The sequence below is a fragment of the Delphinus delphis genome, chromosome 12, assembly GCF_949987515.2.
Source record: "Delphinus delphis chromosome 12, mDelDel1.2, whole genome shotgun sequence".
Classification (NCBI taxonomy): Eukaryota; Metazoa; Chordata; class Mammalia; order Artiodactyla; family Delphinidae; genus Delphinus; species Delphinus delphis.
Genome location: NC_082694.2, coordinates 29750553 through 29770082, shown reverse-complemented (window position 1 = coordinate 29770082; position 19530 = coordinate 29750553). Strand labels below are relative to the sequence as shown.

General features: G+C 43.1%; 1 protein-coding gene across 9 annotated transcripts in view; it reads left to right on the top strand.

The window, feature by feature from the left end:
* Positions 1 to 19530, top strand: part of DYSF (dysferlin) — a 221972-nt gene that overhangs the window by 153432 nt on the left and 49010 nt on the right. For 5 of the 9 annotated variants that reach the window (XM_060026399.1, XM_060026395.1, XM_060026393.1 and 2 more), the window contains one exon: positions 4632 to 4694. The exons of the other annotated variants lie outside the window; for them this stretch is intronic. In XM_060026399.1, the coding sequence (XP_059882382.1) occupies positions 4632 to 4694 (63 nt within the window). The remainder of the gene's footprint in view (positions 1 to 4631; positions 4695 to 19530) is intronic. 9 annotated transcript variants of the gene reach the window in all.

Genomic DNA, 19530 nt, shown 5'->3' with positions numbered 1-19530 from the left:
GGCTCTCCAGGGCCCCACCCCAGCACGCGTTCTGCTGGGAGCACCTTCTGGCCAGCTCCCAGTCATTCTGTAAGACTCAGCCTAGGTGTGGTCACCTCCTTCCAGGATTCTGCCCTGGCTCCCCCACTTCTTCTGCAAGTCCTGTCTCTATCTTGGTCACCGCGCTTGCCTTAAGTCGTGCAGCATCTTTCCTAGACTAGGCTCAGGGAAGTGACTAGGGCTCATTCCTCTTCGTGTCCCCAGTGACCAGCACAGGGCCTGACTTAGAGGAGGCGTTCGAAGAAAGTCTGCCTGGGTGGATGGGTAGATGGACGGAAGGATGGATGGATGGATGGACGGATGAGTGGATGGATGCATAAGTAGATGGATGTCTGGGTCAGTTACCTGCCTACTCTCTGTAGGGGTCTAAGGAGGAGCTTCTCTTGACTGGGGAAACCCAAACGGAAATTGCAAATACACAGAATTCAGCTACGCTCAAGGCTAGTACCTTCTGGCCTGGGTGGGTGTTCGTAGCTGAATGAGGCAGCTAATTAGCCCCAAGCTCCGGGCGCCCAGTGCTGGCTCCCGCTTCCCCCACCCCCGTCAGCGGGCCGTCTGAGTCTGTGCAGGGAAGCGTAGAGCTTGCCCAGCAGGATTTCCGTTCTGTGTGTGCTGCCCTCAAAGTGTCTACAGACTCAGATGGGGAGGGACTCTCTTGGGTCCTGCTGGCTACAAGCACAACCAGAGGCAGACGGTGAGGAGGCCCAGGCTGGACGTCCTTACAGCGTTGACATGAGTGAACCGGGGCCCGGGGTCTGAGCCAGAGCAGGGGCTGCACTCTTGGTGGGAGCATGCGGCTAGAGCTGCTGGCCGGGCAGAGGGCGGGGAGCTGAGGTTCGGGCTGGTGGAGGCATGCCCGCGCGGGGAGGGCCTGGGCTCACAGGACCTCGGAGGTCGGTAGGGAGAGGAGGAAGTGAGATCCGCCTGCTCTGGTGGGGGAGGTTTGGACCCTGCCCTCATCGAGCTCCCTGTCTGATGGAGGAGACATAACCCTATTCTCAAGGAGCCCCGAGGCCCGCAGGGAGATCAGTCCCAGTCTTCGGGAAGCCCTGTCCTGATGGGGTCTGCTGGGGGCTTGGGGAAAAAGCAATTTTGTACCGTGCTTTTCTCTGAGATCGTTGATCCGATCTGGCTGGCTCAGGAGATCCTTCCCTCACTCTGTCTTGCACATCTCCTGTGCAGGACTTGGGAGGACCGGGCATCTTGGGGCTGATCCAGGAGGCTGTGGGTTCCAGATCCAGTGGTTTTCCAGATAGTTCTGGCTGGACTCTTGTCCCCTCGCCCCTTCCCCAGTGCAGATAGGAGAGGGATGAGAAGGAGGGATGAGCAGTCTGGCAGAACTTGGATTTTGCTGGCTCGTGTTTGTGCGGCCCGTGTCTCTAGGCCGCCCGTGTTGTTCCCCCCCATCATGCGGCCCCTATCGCTGTGCTCACCAGCTCTGGCTGTGGACCCAGCAGAAGGCTCCTCCCCAGCTCCAAATGCTCTCTTGCCACATTCGGCTTCTGTTTAAGTCCCTCCCGTCTCCTTGCTCAGTTGCCTCTTCTCTGCTGAAGAACCTTCTCACCATCGTCCGCCAGTTTCTGGGATGAGCTGCCACACACTAGAAAAAGATACCCCAGACTTTCCTGATGCTTGTGCCATTGGCTGACAACCACGGCCAAGCATTTCTCAGGTTTCTAGAAATGTTTCAGTGTCTGTCAAGAGTGGCCAGTTCTAGAGATGATCTGAAATGGATGTATGAGGCAGAACTGTCCACTTGGCCTTCTAGGCCTTGTAGGTGGGCACCTGTCTCTGGGAGTAGGGAGATGCCTGGCCTCCTGGACTCTTCTCTGTGGCGGGGGCTGGGATGAGATCAACTCTCGCATGGCAACCCCACAGTGTATTCTTGGTCTGTGTGGCTGTCTTTGTGTAGATTTTAGTGCCGTAGTCTGGGGATGGTGGCAGTGTGGGTGTGTGCGGTGTGTGTGCACATGAGTGTGCGTGAGAAGTGGGGTGGGGGCTGGGAGCAGATATGTGCGCAAGCGTAGTGGTGGTGCTGCAAGCATCGTGGCCTTGACACCTAACTTGCTGAGGGCAGGCTGGGGGTGTCCTCCGAGGGGGGCACAGAGGTGTTTCCTTCCGTCTAGTGCTCTGCTTGAGATAAAGGATATATTCATTTTTCTCTGATTATAAGTATATGTCCATTATATAAAGTTTGGAAAATATAGAAAAATAATGAACAGATAGGTGTTGCCTCCAGCCAGGAGCACGCTGTGAATGAACTGCTCCCAACGCGGCCTCCTCTGTCCTTCCCTTCCCCCCAGGCTGCACTCTCTGGCTCTGATTCTGCCTCTGAGTATGAATCAGGCTCTACGTTTATGTTTCAAACAAACTTGGGGTCTTTGTCGACTAGTCTGCTGGTTCTTGGTGTTCTGATGATGAAAATGGGAAGAGAAGCAGTGCAGGAACGCACCCAGAGTGGGCTTCCCACCATTTCCTAGGGGGTCCTGAGGCTCACGTAGAGGTGGCACCCCCTGCCCATCCCACGCATCACCTACCTTCAGGTCAAGGGTGACGCTTGCCTATCATTCTGAGAGATCACCCTGGGTAGGGGTCTCCTCTTGAAGTCAGGCCGTGGGTGGAGAACATGTGTGTGTTGAGGAGGGATAAAGGGGAAGCGCGCTCTCGGGAAGTCTTCCCTCTGGCTGACAGAGAGAGGAGGGCTATGTTGCAGAGCCAGATGAGATGCACAGAGTGATAGCAAAGCAGCGAATGCTTGCTTAGCAAGGACACCAGGATCTTGGACTCTGGGCCCTACAAGGTCAGCGTGGGCTAAGTCATCAGGAAAGCTTCTCCCAGAGGGCTGGCGAGAGGGGTTAGAACAGCAGAGGGGAGAGGAGGCCTTTCCTGGTGGGCAGAGGAGCTGGGGCAAAGGCTTGGTGGTGGGAGGTGTGTGTGTGTGTGTGTGTGTGTGTGTGTGTGTTGACAGCATGTGTGTTGATTGCATGTGTTTGGTGGTGCACCGAGTGTGTGTGTGTGTGTGTGTGTGTGTGTGTGTGTGTGTGTGTGTGTGTCTGATGGGCCTGGGAAGCTGTAGGGGAAACTCAGGCTAGCGTGCAGGAGGCATCAGAAGGCCTGCTCCCCACACCCGTGGGGTGGGGTGGGGTGGGGTGCTGGGGCCAGCTGCTCCCCGGCTCCCAGCTCGGGCTAATTTTGAGCCACCTGCTCCGGTTTTAGTCTCTGGGACGCCGTGAAGGTGGGAACGTGCTCCCAGAACTGGAGCGGCAAATTATGTCCAAATCCCAAAGGGGAACATGTAATTTCGGAAGCTGGCCCAGACCTTTGGAGCACTATGTTTAGCTTTATTTTTTCTCCCTCTTGCACTGGTGAACTGCCGGTTTCCCTCTCACCTTTCTAAAAACTAACTGTATTAAAAATAACAATACGGCTTCTGTGAGGTTCAGGAGGAGAACAAGAGGGGCAGAGCTGCTGCCTGGCTGGGCCAGTCTCTGGGCAGCTGGGGGCTTCACGTGGAGTTCATCTGGTCGATTCCAAGGGCTCGGCCTCCTGGGGAGTCTCCCAGAGCCTCCTGCCCCAGACTCAAAGGAAGAGAGGGTCCCGCTGGTCTGCTCTTCCCTCCCCCATATCCCCCAAGCCTGCCTTCCTGGACCGTTAGCTCTCTCTTAAACTGGCAGTGCTGCTTTATTCCTCTATCCTTCACACTTGCTGTCTCCTCTGCCTAGAAGGCATCTCCTGGCCTCATCCACCTAGACTGGTACTCGTCCACCCACAGCTCCATCACCTCCTCTGGCACTATTGTAGTGGCCCCTGAAAAAGTCACCCTACCTTCGGTCCTGACCCCAACAAGGCCCTCCTGGACCCTGCACCCTATACATTATGGATTCACTGTGCTAGGAGATTGCAGGCAAGGATCTGATGCCAGAAAAGAATGCAGCAAGGTTTCCGTAGTATAGGGGTGGTGTGTTTATGAGACTCTGAAAGCTTCCCTGGTTTTGGGGAAGCCACATGATGCCCTGGTTTTTGTCCTTGAGGACAGAAGACTCAGAAACCTGCATTGGTTTAGGAATAGTGCCCAAGCAGGGGTTGGTGTGACTCAGTTGTTAGAAGAAACCACCAGGGATGATGGGGAGCTTGGAGTATGTCTGAGGTCAGGAAGTTGGAAAGGCAGGGAGGGCATGTGAGAGTGGCATGGAGTCAGTGGTGCCCAGGCAGTGAGAAAGCAGGCATGAGACAGGTATTGGCTGAGCCCCTCCCACGTGCCTCACCTTGTCCTAGGTGTGCATGGCCTTCACGTCATCCATACTCGCTGCTGCTCTGTGACAACACACGGCTGTGTTCCCATTCTCCAGATGGAGATGCTGACTCAGAGAGGTCAGGGGGCTTGTCCAAGGTCACGTAGCTGGTAAAGCAATGAGGCCGGGATTCGGAGCCACACTTGTCCAACTCCAAAGCACGCGTTTCTCGCACAACTTTTGCAGCCTCCCTGGAGAGAGAGCACAGGGTGCCTGGTTGGAGAGCTCTGCTTCCTCGGGATCATGCAGTTTTCCCTGGTTTCTCTAATCCTGTCGCTAACCAGCGTGTTTAATTTGTAGCTTGCAGATGGTCTGTCGGGCTTCGCCCCCACTAACATGGCGTCTTCTCCATCCAGTCGTCATGTATGTATTGTTTACCTATTTGTGGGCACCTTGATTTTCCCGGGGGGGCTGAGTGGGGGTAAGGAGTTAGGAAGGGAACAGAGGAGGTGGGGATGGGAGGGGAAGAAAGGAGTTTTCTGAGCCCTGGCAGAAAACAGTTACCTGTCCTGTGCGGTGATGGAGGGGCAGGGAGAAAGCTGAGGGAAGGTTTGCAGAAACAGACATCCCTGAATTATCTCTCGGTGCATCCTGGGATTTACCTTAATCCTGTTTCCCTGCATGGGGTAGCATGGGCCAGTGGAAACAGGGAAGTCTCTAGACCCTGACCGCTGGGACGTGGGACACAAGAGGCCTCTGTGGGCAAAGGCAGATTGATTTTCTCTACTCCTCCCAGAGGCATGAAACGTGTGTGACTGCGGAAACCTGGCTGTCCCCAGCAGATTCTGAGAGCTCTGCTGGGGCCCACAGTTCACTCCTGCATTTGCCAGGAGGGATACTTCTGTCCTCCTGGGCTGATTCCTTAGGTATTATCTTTATGGGTCGAGGGTCCTTCAACATGCACTCATGAAGTCAAGGGGAGCCCCAGACTTGTAGGGGGGACATAAGAGATAGGACTTGCTGAAAGTTAAACTCCATTCATGGTGCCAAGAGGAGGCATTGCTGTGTTGAGAATTTTATGGCTTCTAGGCAGAGGCAGTCTACATTTTAAATGTTTTCTGATTTATCTATTGTAGAAAATATAGAAAACACAAAAAAGTGTAAGGCAGAAAGTTAAAACCACCTGTGTTCCTACCAGTTGGAGATAAGCACTGTTAAGACTTTGATGTGCCTACATTTTTAGATATCTCTTATGCACATGTGCGTACTTTTATTTTTTTACAAAATCAAGATCATATTGTACTTTTTAAAAAATCTGCATTTTCTTGTACTTAAAATGTATTATAAATGTTTTTCCATGTCTTTATATTCTTTAAAAAATGGTTGCATGTCATGCTGTTGTATGGACATCCATAAACTATTCCCCTATCATTGGACATTTCATTTCTTAATTTCCACTATTGTCTTATTTTTTGTACCTTAGAGGAGTTATTTTTAGTTTACTTTAAATAGGTCTAGTCCATTTCTTGTTAAGTTATTCCTAGGCATTTTATAGTGTTTGTTGCTGTCTGAATGGAATATCTTTTTTTCCCTTATGACTTTGTATAACTAGCTATTGCTAGAATATAGAAAAACAATATTTTGGTATATTTACTTTGAAACAGACTCTTTGTTAAGCACCTTTATTACTTCTGACAGTGGTTAATTGATTCGGTTGAGTTTTTCAGGTAGATAAGATTGCCTTCTTCAAACAATAATAAACATGTCATTATAACATGTCATTATTATATTAATTATTATTATTATAATAAACATGTCATTATTCCTTTTTCCAGAATGACATTTGATAATGGAGTTGCTAGTGAGCAAACTTATTTAGTTACTGATTCTAATGAGAAGGTCTCTGTCATTTTTCCATTATGATAATGATTGGTGGTTTCGGATAGATATTCTTGATTTTGTCAGGTTGTGTCCTGTATTATTAGTTTATTAATAACTTAAAAATTAGATATGGAAGTTTAATATTGGGCTGGCCATAAAGTTCGTTCGGGTTTTCCCATAACATCTTATGGCCAACTAATATTATCCAATGGCATTTGGCATTTATCAAGATGATCATTTTGTTTTCCATTGTCCGTTTTATATATATATATTATATATACACACACACACACACACACACACACACACACACACTCATATATATGTATGTATAATTGTCCTGCATTCCTGGGGTAAACCCAAATGGGTCAATTGGTCATGGTATTATAGTTGACTACAATTGAAGTCCTCTTATGCAGTCCATCAAGATAGGTAGTTGGTTGGCTAATTAAAGTCGGTTAAATAGGGACTCATTAAAAGTCAAATATAAGTACCACGAACATTTCTTTTTAATCATATCCATGTATCTTCATTTGACAGTCATTTGACATGTGCCAAGACCTCTTTGAATCTGGATCTGCTATTCAAATGTCATGTTGCCTTTCCAGTATAAACCACATTCATAATGCATTAGCTATGATTTTTCCTTTAGGTTTATTAAAGTTTGATGAGCTTTTAATGATAGCTGCAAAAGACTCTGAACATGGAGTTTTTTTTAACATTTCAGATCCCTCTCACTCATACTTAATTTTCATAATTAAAAAAAAATCAACATTAAGTTCATTTTCATAGATAAAATGCCCTTTCTTTTTAAATTCAAATTTTATATATTTTTATAATATTTACTTATTGATCTAATTACTGTATTAGTACAACTGGCATAAACAGATTTGGGAACAAACAATTAACTCTTGGTAAACATATAGCTCATCTGCTGGGAGCTGCAGTGGATAAATTAGATTAGCTGCAGGCTTGCACCTGCTCTGGACCTTAGATCGTTAGCAGAGAGAATGGGTAGCATTTGTTAATCCTGGTCAAGGGGAAGTTTGTAAGGATAACATCTAGCATAGATTACTGAGTTAGATTTGTTATTATTTATATGGGATTTTTGCATCTTTATTAATAAGTATTACTTTTAGGTTGTCTTTGTTAGGTTTTGATATCAAGGTTATAATAGTTTTATAAAATATTTTTTGAAGTGTACTCTCATGTCCTGTGCTCTTGAACAGTCTCTGTGGCAGGAGAATGATTGTTTAAAGGTTTGAAAATACATGAGAGCCATTCTTTATGAATATGAATTATGCAAGTTGAAAATTACATGATATAAACATTTTAATAGTCTTGTTTTATGTATAAAATGTGTAATACTGTGAATCAATCTACATTTAAAAAATGATTAACAGTCATGAAATTTAAAAGGTGGTGGCCAAATGAATTGTATTTATGGTTTAGCTGGTAAACAGGATACCCATCATCTTTTTTTGAAAATGGTGTTATATGATGTGAGTTTTGAATTTTAGAAGATCTTCAGGAATGCATACCTTATACAATTGTATAAGATGCATCTGCTCTGTACTCATTTGTAAGACTGGGCCTAGCACCATTTTTGGGAGGGGATTCTTTGATCATTTTCTACTTCTTCAATCAATTTAGTGCCTTAGATGTCTTCAGATATTGCTTATAACATTAGTAGAGATTTATACATATTACTATAATAAAAGAAAATCCTTCTGTATCTGTTCTGTTTTTTATCCTCATTTCTAATTTTGTAATTTATGTTTTTTTTTTTAACTTCATTAGGCTTAATAGCATTTCATCAATTTTATGGTTGTTTTTCATCCAAAGAACCAGCTCTTTAAATTTTTTTGATTCTTCTGTGTACTTTTTTTCCGTGTTTTTTTTTTTTTTTTTTTTTTTTTTTTTGGCGGTACACGGGCCTCTCACCGCTGTGGCCTCTCCCGCCGCGGAGCACAGACTCCGGACACGCAGGCCCAGTGGCCATGGCTCACGGGTGCAGCCGCTCTGCGGCATGAGGGATCCTCCCAGATCAGGACACAAATCCGCGTCCTCCACACCAGCAGGTGGACTCCCAACCACTGTGCCGCCACCAGGGAAGCCCTTCTGTGTACTTTTAATTTCTTTTTCTTTTTTATTATTTCCTTTTCTTGTCTGATTGCACTGACTGGGACCACAAGTTTAATATTCCATGTAACTGATAATAGTATTCTTATCTGCTCTAATTTAAAATGGAATATATTTTTTTGAATTTTATTTTATTTATTTATTTTATACAGCAGGTTCTTATTAGTTATCTATTTTATATATATTAGTGTATATATTTCAGTCCTAATCTCTCAATTCATCCCACCACCACCACCTCCCTGCCCCCCCCCCCCCACTTTCCTCCCTTGGTGTCCATGTTTGTTCTCTACATCTGTGTCTCTATTTCTGCCCTGCAAACCGGTTCATCTGTACCATTTTTCTGGATTCCACATGTATGCGTTAATATACAATATTTGTTTTTCTCTTTCTGACTTACTTCACTCTGTATGACAGTCTCTAGGTCCATCCACATCTCTACAAATGACCCAATTTCATTCCTTTTTATGGCTGAGTAATGTTCCATTGTATATATGTACCACATCTTCTTTATCCATAAAATAGAATATTTTTATGTTCCACCACTGAGTATGAAATTTATCAGGTGAGTGATTACTAGCTAGCTAGGAGTTTTTATCATGAATGATGTTAAATTTTATTCAGTGTTCTTTATGGATCTGTTGAGGTGATCATATGATTTTTCTCCTTTAATCTGTTAATGTGGTGAATTACATTAATAGATTTTTTTTTTTTTAGATGTTGGGGGTAGGAGGTTATTAATTAATTAATTTATTTTTGCTGTATTGGGTCTTCGTTTCTGTGCGAGGGCTTTCTCTAGTTGTGGCAAGCGGGGGCCACTCTTCATCGCGGTGCGTGGGCCTCTCACTATCGCGGCCTCTTTTGTTATGGAGCACAGGCTCCAGACGCGCAGGCTCAGTAGTTGTGGCTCACGGGCCTAGTCGCTCCGCAGCATGTGGGATCCTCCCAGACCAGGGCTCGAACCCGTGTCCCCCACATTAGCGGCAGATTCTCAACCACTGCGCCACCAGGGAAGCCCCCATTAATAGATTTTTTAAAATGCTGAAACAACTTTGCAGTTCTGAAACTATCTATCCTGGTCATGTTACATTGTCTTTTTTCTGCATTGTTGGGTTCAGTTTGCAAATGTTTACTTTAGGAGTTTTTTTGCATCAATCTTTATGAGTGATAATGGCCTGGAGTTTCTTTTTCTGATACTGTTCTTTTCAGGTTTTGGTATCTAGGTAATATTAATCTTATAAAATGACTTGGGGAATATTTTCTCTTTTTCTAGTCTCTGAATAAATGATAAAAGCTTGAAATTATCTGTTGCCTGAAGGTTTGGTAGATTCATTTGTAAAACTGTCTAGACTTAGCATTCTTCTCGGGGATATTTTAAACTGCTGATAAAAATTTTAAAAATGTTTATAGGACCTTTGAGATTTTCTGTTTCTACGTGAGTCGTTCTTGGTGATTTATATTTTATAGGAATTTATCCATTTCTTGCTAAAAATTATTGACATAGTGTTTTTCATAATAACTTCTTACTGTTTTGAAAAATTTTCTTCTTCTATTTATGTTCCCTTTCATTCCTAAGGTTATATTTTATTATTCTTGCCAAAATTTGTCAGTTCTGTAAAAGTCTTTTCAGAGAACCAATTTTTATGTCTGTTGATTTAGCTCTATTGTTTCTGTGTTTTCTAGTTTCTAGTTCTTTTCTTTATTATCTTCTTCCTTCGAGTTTTAGAGAGCTTGTTATATTTTTAACCTCTTAAGAGCTATGCCTAGTTCATCAATTTTCAAACTTTCCTCTTTTCTAATGTAAGCATTTAAGGCTATAGAATTCCCTCGAAGTACTGCTTTATGCATCCCACAGGTTTTGGTAAGTGGTATTTTTGTTGTTTTTTAGTCCTGAGTATTTTCTGATTTCTGTCATATTTCTTTTTGACACCTGAATTGTTTAAAAGTATGTTTTAGAAATTCCTAACTTATGTTTTAAGTTATCTTTTTATCGGTTTCTAGCTTAACAGTACTATGGTTCAGAGAATGTGGTCTGTGTGCAATATTTCTTGACACTTGCTTTATGGCCTAGTACAGGGTCAATTTTTGTAATGATCTTGTGTGTGCTTGAAAAGAATGTGTATTCTCCCAATGTGTTTTACATATAGCGTGTCCATTTAGATCAGACTTGTTAACTGCGTTATTCAAATCTATTTTCTTGTGATTTTGTTTTGTGTGGTTTATCAATTTTTGAGATATTAAAACATCCTGCTTTGATGTGATGTTTGTTCTTCCTTGTTATTTCTGCCTACTTTTCCTTTATATATTTGAGGCTGTGTTATTAGGCACAAACAACTGTAGATTTCTTATATCTTCCTAGAGAATTGAATCTTTTAATGATACGTAGTAAACCCCCACTCCTTACCTTTTAAAATCTCTACTAATGAGTTTTGCCTTAAAGTCTGTTTTGTCTCATGTTAACATAGCTATACCATATTCTCTTGCTTGATGTTTTCCTAGTATATCTTTTTCTTTTTACTTTCAACTTTTCTGTGATTTTATGTTTTAGGTGTCTCTCTGATGAACAGCAAATAGATGGAGTCTGGTTTTATTTAATACATTCTGACATAAGCTCTTAATTAGAGAGTTGGACAGTCTAATATATTAATTGTGTCTTACTGATATATTTGGATTTATTTCTGCCATTTTATTCTACTGTCCAGCCCTTTTCTTTTTTTCCTCTTTTTAAAATTTTTTTGGATTGAAAGATTCACCTGCCCCCACCCCCTGCCCCCCGTCTTTTCATTCCTTTTTCCCTTTTCGGTTTCAAAGCTATACATTGTTTCTATTCCTTCAGGGATTAGTATAGAAACTTTAACATGTATATTCAATTTAGTAAAGTCTAAATTTAATTGGTATTTATAGCCTCCTCCAAAATATTACAAGGAACTTTGGATGCTTTAATTCCAGTCACTTACCAATTTACAAACTTTTGTTCAATATTTTAGCTCTACCTCTATAAATGACACTTTTAAAGCAATATGATTTTTTAAGTAATTGATTTTTCTTTTAGCTATGCCCACGTTGACTGTTTTGTTTTGTAGACCAGTCTTCCTTCTCCTGAGATCATCTTTATTCCTGAAGTAGAGCCTACAGAAATTCCTGTAATTGGGATCAATTCATTATAAACATTCTCACTTATTTTTTCTATTAAAATTTTTTTTATTGCAGTATAGTTGCTTTACAACGTTGTGTTAGTTTCTGCTATACAGCAAAGTGAATCAGTTATATATATACATGTGTCCCCTCTTTTTTAGATTTCCTTCCCATTTAGGTCACCATAGAGCTTTGAGTAGAGTTCCCTGTGCTATATAGTAGGTTCTCATTAGTTGTCTGTTTTATATATAGTAGTGTGTATATGTCAATCCCAACCTCCCAATTCATCCCACCCCCCTTTCCCCCTTTGATATCCATAAATTTGTTCTCTACATCTGTGTCTCTATTTCTGCTTCGCAAGTAAGTTCATATGTACCATTTTTCTAGCAGTATTCTATGATACTTGTTTTTCTCTTTCTGACTTACTTCACTCTGTATGAAAATCTCTAGGTCTATCCACATCTCTGCAAATGACACTATTTCATTCCTTTTATGGCTGAATAATATTCCATTGTATAAATGTACCACATCTTTTTTTTTAAGGTATGTACATTTTATTTAGACATAATGTTATTTCACACTTAATATACTACAACATAGTGTAAACATAACTTTTATATGCATTTGGAGACCAAAAAATTCATGTGACTCTCTTTATTACGATATTTGGTTTATAGAGATGGTCTGGAACCAAACTCGCAATATGTTCATATGCCTGGATTTAGAAAGAGAATGTTCTATTGTTTCACTAGCTTGTTCATCATTTCTGAAAGGTTACCTTAGGATGCAAATAACCCATTAATTCAGTCAATCAAACAATATTTATTAAACACCAAATATACACAGGTACTATTCTGGGCCTGAAATACTAAAGTGTGTAAAACAGAGTCTATATCTTCAATGAGGCTTCAATCTCTTGGGATTTCAAGAAGTGATAGCACTAAGAAGAAGATAAAATGTAGAAACGCCATTCAGAGTGAGTGAGGGGGTTGCTTTAACTAAGGTAGTCACTTCGCTGTTACATTTTGATTGTTACTTGAATGATGAGTAGGAGGCAGATATGTGGATAAGGAAAAGCTGATGTCAAAATCCTGAGATGGAAAGGAGCTGACTGTCTAAGAGGCAGAAAAGCCAACATGGCTCGGAGTAGGGAACGAAGGGGAGAGTGGGGAGCAGGGGAATGAGTGCATGGGCACTTCAAGGACAGTGGATTTTTTTTCTGGTTATAAAGAGAAGGCCTTGGGTGACTTTAAACTGAGGTATGGCCGGGTCTGAATCACACTTTACAAAGTCCACTTTGGCTTCTGTATGCAGGATGGACTATAAAGGAGGCAAGAGTTCTCAGGAGCACCTGACGTCCCTACTTAAAGATATGTTCTTCTAGAAGACCAATTTAGAGGCTGTTGCCATAGTTGGGGTAAAAAATGATAGCTGAACAGTATTAGTGGCAGGATATGTTTTAGAGATAGAACTTGTAGATCCTACCGATGAATTAGATGAATTAGAAGAAATCAAGGATGGTTCTTTAAGTTTGAAGCCTGAGCAACTGGATGGATAGGATGATACCATAACTGAGATTGGGAAAATCTGTGGGGAAGTGAATTAGGAGGGCAGGCAGAGAAATTCAAAGCTCTATTTTGTCCAGTCCAGTTTAAGATGCCTGTTAGACTTCAAAAAGATATATCAAGAAGGCAGTTGGATATCTGCAGTGAGAAATGTCAGTTGAGTTGTTCAGTGCTTTGCATTTCAATCTCATTCCCGCCACTCTCAATCTCAAAGATACCTCAGCTAGGTATCTTTGGTTGACTTAGTTAACTTTCTGAGCTTCTATTCCTTCATTTAAAATTGGCATAATGATAATAAATAAAGTAATATTTAATCCCAAATCTCCCGAATCCTAGTCCAAGACTCTTTACTCCACCATTCCCTTATTCTCCAGCTACTCATTTGCTGCCATTGTTTGGACATTCTTAGATCGTGTAACAGACAGCAATGTCGTCACTTTGTTTAATTTTTTTCCAATTTTTTCCCACATCTTCTTTATCCATTCCTCTGTTGATGGACATTTTGCTTCCATGTCCTGGCTGTTGTAAATAGAGCTGCAATGAACATTGGCATGCATGTATCTTTTTGAATTATGGTTTTCTCCGGGTATATGCCCAGGAGTGGGATTACTGGGTCATATGGTTGTTCTATTTTTAGTTTTTTGAGCGCCTCTATACTGTTCTCCATAGTGGCTGTACCAATTTACATTCCCACCAATAGTGCAGGAGGGTTCCCTTTTCTCCACACCCTCTCCAGCATTTATTGTTTGTAGATTTTCTGATGATGCCCATTCCTATTGCCCGGCAGGTGCGTGAGGGTCAGCCCCAGTGTGTGTGTGTGTGTGTGTGTGTGTGTGTGTGTGTGTGTGTGGCTTTCCAGGTGTTTGGCAGCAGGCGTGTCTCACTTTTTAATTATTGTTTGAAAATATTTTTATTTCACTCTTATTTTAGAAATACTAGTTTCACTGACACTTATCTCCAGTCATCACTTTGAAGATACTATCTCACTAATCTCACTACCTTCTGGCTTCCATTGTGCTGTTGTCTTCCTAAATCTGAGGACTGTTTTTTTCCTTTTTCCTTTTAATTAGTTCTGGATGGTCAACCATTATCTCTTCAAATATTACATATTCCCCATTCTCTCATTTCCTTCTAAAATCCTGATTAGATCTTCAATGGACCTGCTCTATTCTCCATGTCGGTTCAACTTTCTTTCATATTTCGTGTTTCTTTGTGTTACACACTGGCTAATTTCTGAAGATATGTCTTCTAGTTCACTAAGTCTTGTTTCTAAAGGTTATGTAACCCTGTCTATTGAGTTTCTAGTCCTAAGTATTAATATTTTTATCTCTAAAAGTTCTCTTTTTTTCCAAATCTTCTTGTTTATTTTTGAAAGTATCTTGTTCTTTTGCCATATTGTTAATGCCTTTATTTTTTAAACAGTTTTTTTCTTAAAAGTCCTATTTCTTTTAATTCTGCTTTCTGTTGTCCTGACAAGTCTGATCTGCAGTTGGTGTTTCTAGCTGACTCTCACTCATGGTGCCTTGTTTCTTATGTGTTTCACTATTTTCAATTGTGAACTCATGTTCCTTGGAACTTTATCTGAGAGTTCTTTGAGGCCTGGATGAAAGTCACATTCTTTCAGAGAGGACACATGTTTACTTTTATCAGATGCCTGGAAACACTACAAACTCAGATTCACTTAAAGCTAAATGTTTGGCTTGGGCTTTTTGGGTCCCACCGTTAGTTTGCATTTTGGCTCCTTATTTCTCTGGATTTTTTATTTTTCATTTGCCTCCAAGGATCTTCTTTACATTCCTATCAGCTCAGTCATGCATTTAAAAAGAATTTTAAAGATATCGTATTAACTAATTTAGGTGTTCTTACTTGGAGGGTTTCTCTGGTCCTCTAGTTTGCCATTTTGCTGGAAATCAGTGTCTTTGTTATAGTTTTCAATTTGACAGTCATGATGTCTTCATGCAGATGCTAGTTCCTTCAGGACCACATGCTCTAACTTCTTGTTTATGGGATCCTCCTGAGGCTTCCTGTGACCATAAATTGGTCCTTTGTTTTCTTTCGTTTTTACTCAACCCTTTAACAGAACACTTATCTTAGTCCTCGTATTGTCCCCCTTCTTTTGAACCTTAATCTTTTCTTTCTGTCCTCACAGAGGGAAGTCCTTGCTTGTCAAGAACCAGGAGCTCCAATGGCTCTTGCATTAGTGCATAGGCCCCCTTCTAATCTCAAACTCAGGTAAAAGGAAGAAGGAAACAGTCTAAGGTTGTTGTAAATTTACCTTGCCAGTTAGGAATCCAGCAGGGTGGGAGAATTAAGAAGGAAAACAGGATCAGAGGCTTTTCTACTGGGCTGAAGAGTTTGTTTTCTATGTTTGTTGGGGCAGTCAGATGCTGGCTGGCTAGGTCCGAGCCACAGTTCTTGCCTATAGAACCCTATATAGGAGTTTCTTAAATAAAGGAGAGCTGGCTCCAGGCAGGGGTGTTAGTCTAGAGAAGCTTCTACAGTCTTGGCTGTGTGGACCCTCAACCTTGTGAGCTCAGACACCTGATGGGTCAACTTTCTTAGGGCTAGATGCATATTTTTCAAGTTTCTAGACCAAGGTTACCAATGTATGAGTTTACAGTGAGAAATACTTCTGCCTGGGGGATGTGATCTTGGATAGTGGTCCAGCCTGTGGTCTCTCTATAGGCTCAGCAGTTGGGAAGCCAAGTTGTGACTGGAGATGAGTGAAGAATCAGAATGAGGAGAGAGGAGTTCTGGGATTTGAAATTGAGTATCAGCTGTCCAAAATGGACTGATACCTCCATCTCCAAAGAAAGGGACAGCTTTAGTCCCTAACCCTGGGATCCTGCCTCTGATGATGCTGGTGTGAACAGTCAACTCTAACTCCTCTTCTCTTACATTTCCAGGACTGATCAGTTCCTTTGTTTCCTGACATAGCCTTTCTCTAGATGTATTAGTACAATTTACCCACTTACGGTTAAGGCTCAGCGTAGAAGCTGCCTTTCTCTTTGAGATGATTTTGCCTCTCCTTGCTCTGAACCCCTCTGCATTGATTTCATGGTCTGATTCTCCGAGGGCAGCCCTATTTCTCTTTCCAAGTTTTGGGGGGAATGCTTCACTGCAGCTTATGAGTACCAACAACAATTTATCAAAAGACTTGGAAGCAAAGGTTTTCTGAGCAAAGGAATCAATGACAGGGTGTGTCTCCCAAGTGAGGAAGTATTTCCAGAAGGTGCCCAAGGCAATTTGTCTCAGTGCACCGTGCTTGCACCTCTGGCCTTGAGAGTTTCAGGGGCAGTGTTTTCACCTTAATAACACGAATGGTTTTTACCTGGACTTTTGTATATATCAGACGTGCTAACGAGGAAGGTACTTATCTTCTCCTTAAAGCAGGTTTCCTAAGGACATGTATTTGGCACTATTGGTTTAGCAAGAATTATTGTATGCGCTTGAAAGTAACAAAACTGTACTTCTTTAAAAATATCTCTGGTTCAGATGTGTTGCCAGTGCAGCCTGGCCTCCCCCCACTCCCATTAGTTCTGATTAGGGAGGTTTGATGCCTGTCACTGTGTGTAATCTGGACCTTCCTTTGTGAGTCATTCCTTCTCTCATTTTCTCAGAGCAAATACAAATCGCCCATCCAATGACAAGTGAAGGCACAGGGGAGGCAAGGGGAGGGAAATCAGAGCCGAAATCTGTTAGCTATTTGGAGTAATTGGTTATTTGCTGTGTTTGCTGGTTGGGAAGCAGAGCACATACTTTACGGTCTCTCCTGTTACGGGGGCTGGAGTCACCCGCCGATATTGGATCCTCGTTGCCGGAGCCCTTGGCTCCGGGCGCCTTTCCCCTGCTTGGCATTCCTGTGGTCTCCTCGGGGGTGCACCCCTCCTCCCTCGATGCGCACTGCAGGGGGGACAGCCCAGGGTGAGACTTGTCTGGCGAACTCCAGGGCCTCATCAGGGAGGAAGAGGCCCCAGCCCCCACCTAGCAGCCCTCCCTGCCTCTGCCCTGTACTCCCCTCTTCCCAAGAGGTCTTTCCCCCGGTCCACGAGGAAGAAGCTTCATCTCTTCCCAGAGGGAAATTCTCGGCTTTCCTTGAACACCTACAGGACAGGAAGTTCTCTCTGAGGTCTAATTTAATGCCTTCCTACCCCTGATGGTCCTGTCATCATTCCTGTCCCCTCCCGTTCCCCAGCCTGGGTCAAAACAGTGCTTGGAACTTGGTTCAGCTCTCACTGCTGAGTACAGGTTCCCCCTGAGGATGCTCAGCGGAGCTTATCAACCTGCCCAGTGACGTGAGCACCTCTCTTACGTTCACGGAGGCATGGGAAACCAGCCTGAATTAGCAGCAAGTTCAAAATATAGAATATTTGAAAAGTAATATGACTTTGTGTATGAAAACTCACACAGTAACTAGAAAGTAGGTTGACTTTGGCACATAGTAGGCTCCCCCAAAATACCTCTAAAATTGAATTTAAGATAGCTAAGATTAGTGTCTGTAGTTTGATGAATGCTTCTGCAGCCCTGGGAAGGCCTTCAAAAATAGTTTTTCTCTTAAGTAGATGGCTGGAACTCCTGTCAAACAAAACTGTCTACATAAGCAGAATGAAGGTAAGGCGAGTTTTTGCCCAGGCCCTACTGGAATCATCACAGATTTTGAGTAGCAATGTCTCATTGCTTTCTTCATAGGTTTGAACACTCTTCTTTCATTCACCCTGCTGGATAGATTCCATGCGTTTGGACTTTCTGCATGGGTTATGGGGTCATGCTGTCCTCAGAGGACCAAGTCATGGGGCCCCCATACATACCTTAGGCTTCTGAGTTTGGAAGAGATTTTCCACAGGTCCCCCACCTCACTTGGGCCCTCCATCTGGATCAGGCCAGTAGTGAAACTGTCAGGTCCTGACCCTTCTCTGCTCACCATCTGCTTGACTTTGCCAGGTTTCAGGCACACTGATTCGCGGGGCCTTTTGGAAGCAATTCAGCATTTTGGTTAAAGGTCTTCCTTTTCCTCCCACCTCTGCTGGTCCAGCTGGAAGTCAGAGTAAACAGAGTAGTGATCCCTTCCACAGACATGGAGGCAGAACTGCAGGGAGTGTCCACACGAGACTGAAAGCCCAGTGTTCCACTCGTGGGAATAATTAAGTGGGTTTTTTTGGTCATTAGTGTGTAGAGTTCTGCTGAATCAACACGGTAGCTGACCGTGGGTGTAAGTCTGTGTGGTTTGGGGGGGCATGAAGCTTTTAGTATGCATGGGGTGGGGTAGGTTCAGAGTCGGGGCGTTGCACGTCTAGGGGTTTTTCTGGTTTACATGGAGGTGTGAGTACTTGTATGTTATGTCTGTGTTTGTATTGATGTGTGTGTGAGCAAACAGACTCAGTGTTTAAATCTCAAGACATTAATTAAAGAACTAGAGAATCATCACGTCATTATTCCAGTTCTGCAGATATTGAGCTATGGGGCAGAAGCACTGGGGGTCAACCTGATGATGCTGACAACATCAACAAGAGCGTTTATCATGGTAAACTTTATAGGTCACAAAATATCTTCACAGACACCAACTCGAAGCCCATACTAATCCCAGTGTTGGGTTCTAATATTACGATCTTGATGATGCTGATTTGTGCTAAGACAGAAATTACTTTCAACACGGTCTAGGATGGCTACCTTCTGGTTGACGTAGGCAATGAAGGCCTGCTTAAAATTAGTTTTAAAAAATGGAGGTGGGTGTATATTTCCCTAGAGTGGCTCCAAGGTTTAAAATTGTAACCTTGGTGATAAAGGAATTTGACCATGAACTTTTCTCTTTGATTCAAGAGTTCATCCTGGGGAGAGAACACAAGCGATACTCCCTGCCTTCCCCAACTTTCCTAACTTCACAGAAAGTCAGGCTTGGAATGATTGTTGTCAATTTCGCCATCCATATTCATGAACTGCATCAGGCTTACCGAATGAAAACGGGAGATTAAATGGTCTGAATGTGCCGTGCTGATTTGGGTCTTCAGAGGGATTAGGGTGCCCATTAGACTGGATCAAGCCCGGAGAAGCATGTCTTTGTTACGTGGCTCCGGTTGCTCAGGAACTGAATGTTGGCTATTAGCTGAAATTGGAGAGGCCGCCAGTCCGTGCCTTGATCAGACTGACTTGCTTGGCTGGCTGAATGGTGAGGGACCTTGAACCCTGGGCACGGGGAAATAAAGCTTTGATGGCCAGACTTCTTGCTGAAGCCTGAGGTGACACTTCAACCATCGAGCCATTTGCATTTGTTTCTCCTCTTTGTCGTGTTCCAAGACTAGATGCTTAGCTATTACACAATGAGGTCAAGAGCACACTTCGAATTAGAGAGTGTGTACGACCATCTCCCTTTTGGAGCTTTGGGTCATCGGATTCCACTAACACCAGAGGGTGGCTTGGCTTTGGCACATCTGGGATAAGACATGGGAGGACCGTCCTGTTTCTGTGGGGCTCATTCTCACGGGGGGCTAACTTATTCTTGGGCTTCTTGAGGAAGGGAAGGAAGAAGTGGGCATGAAGTAACT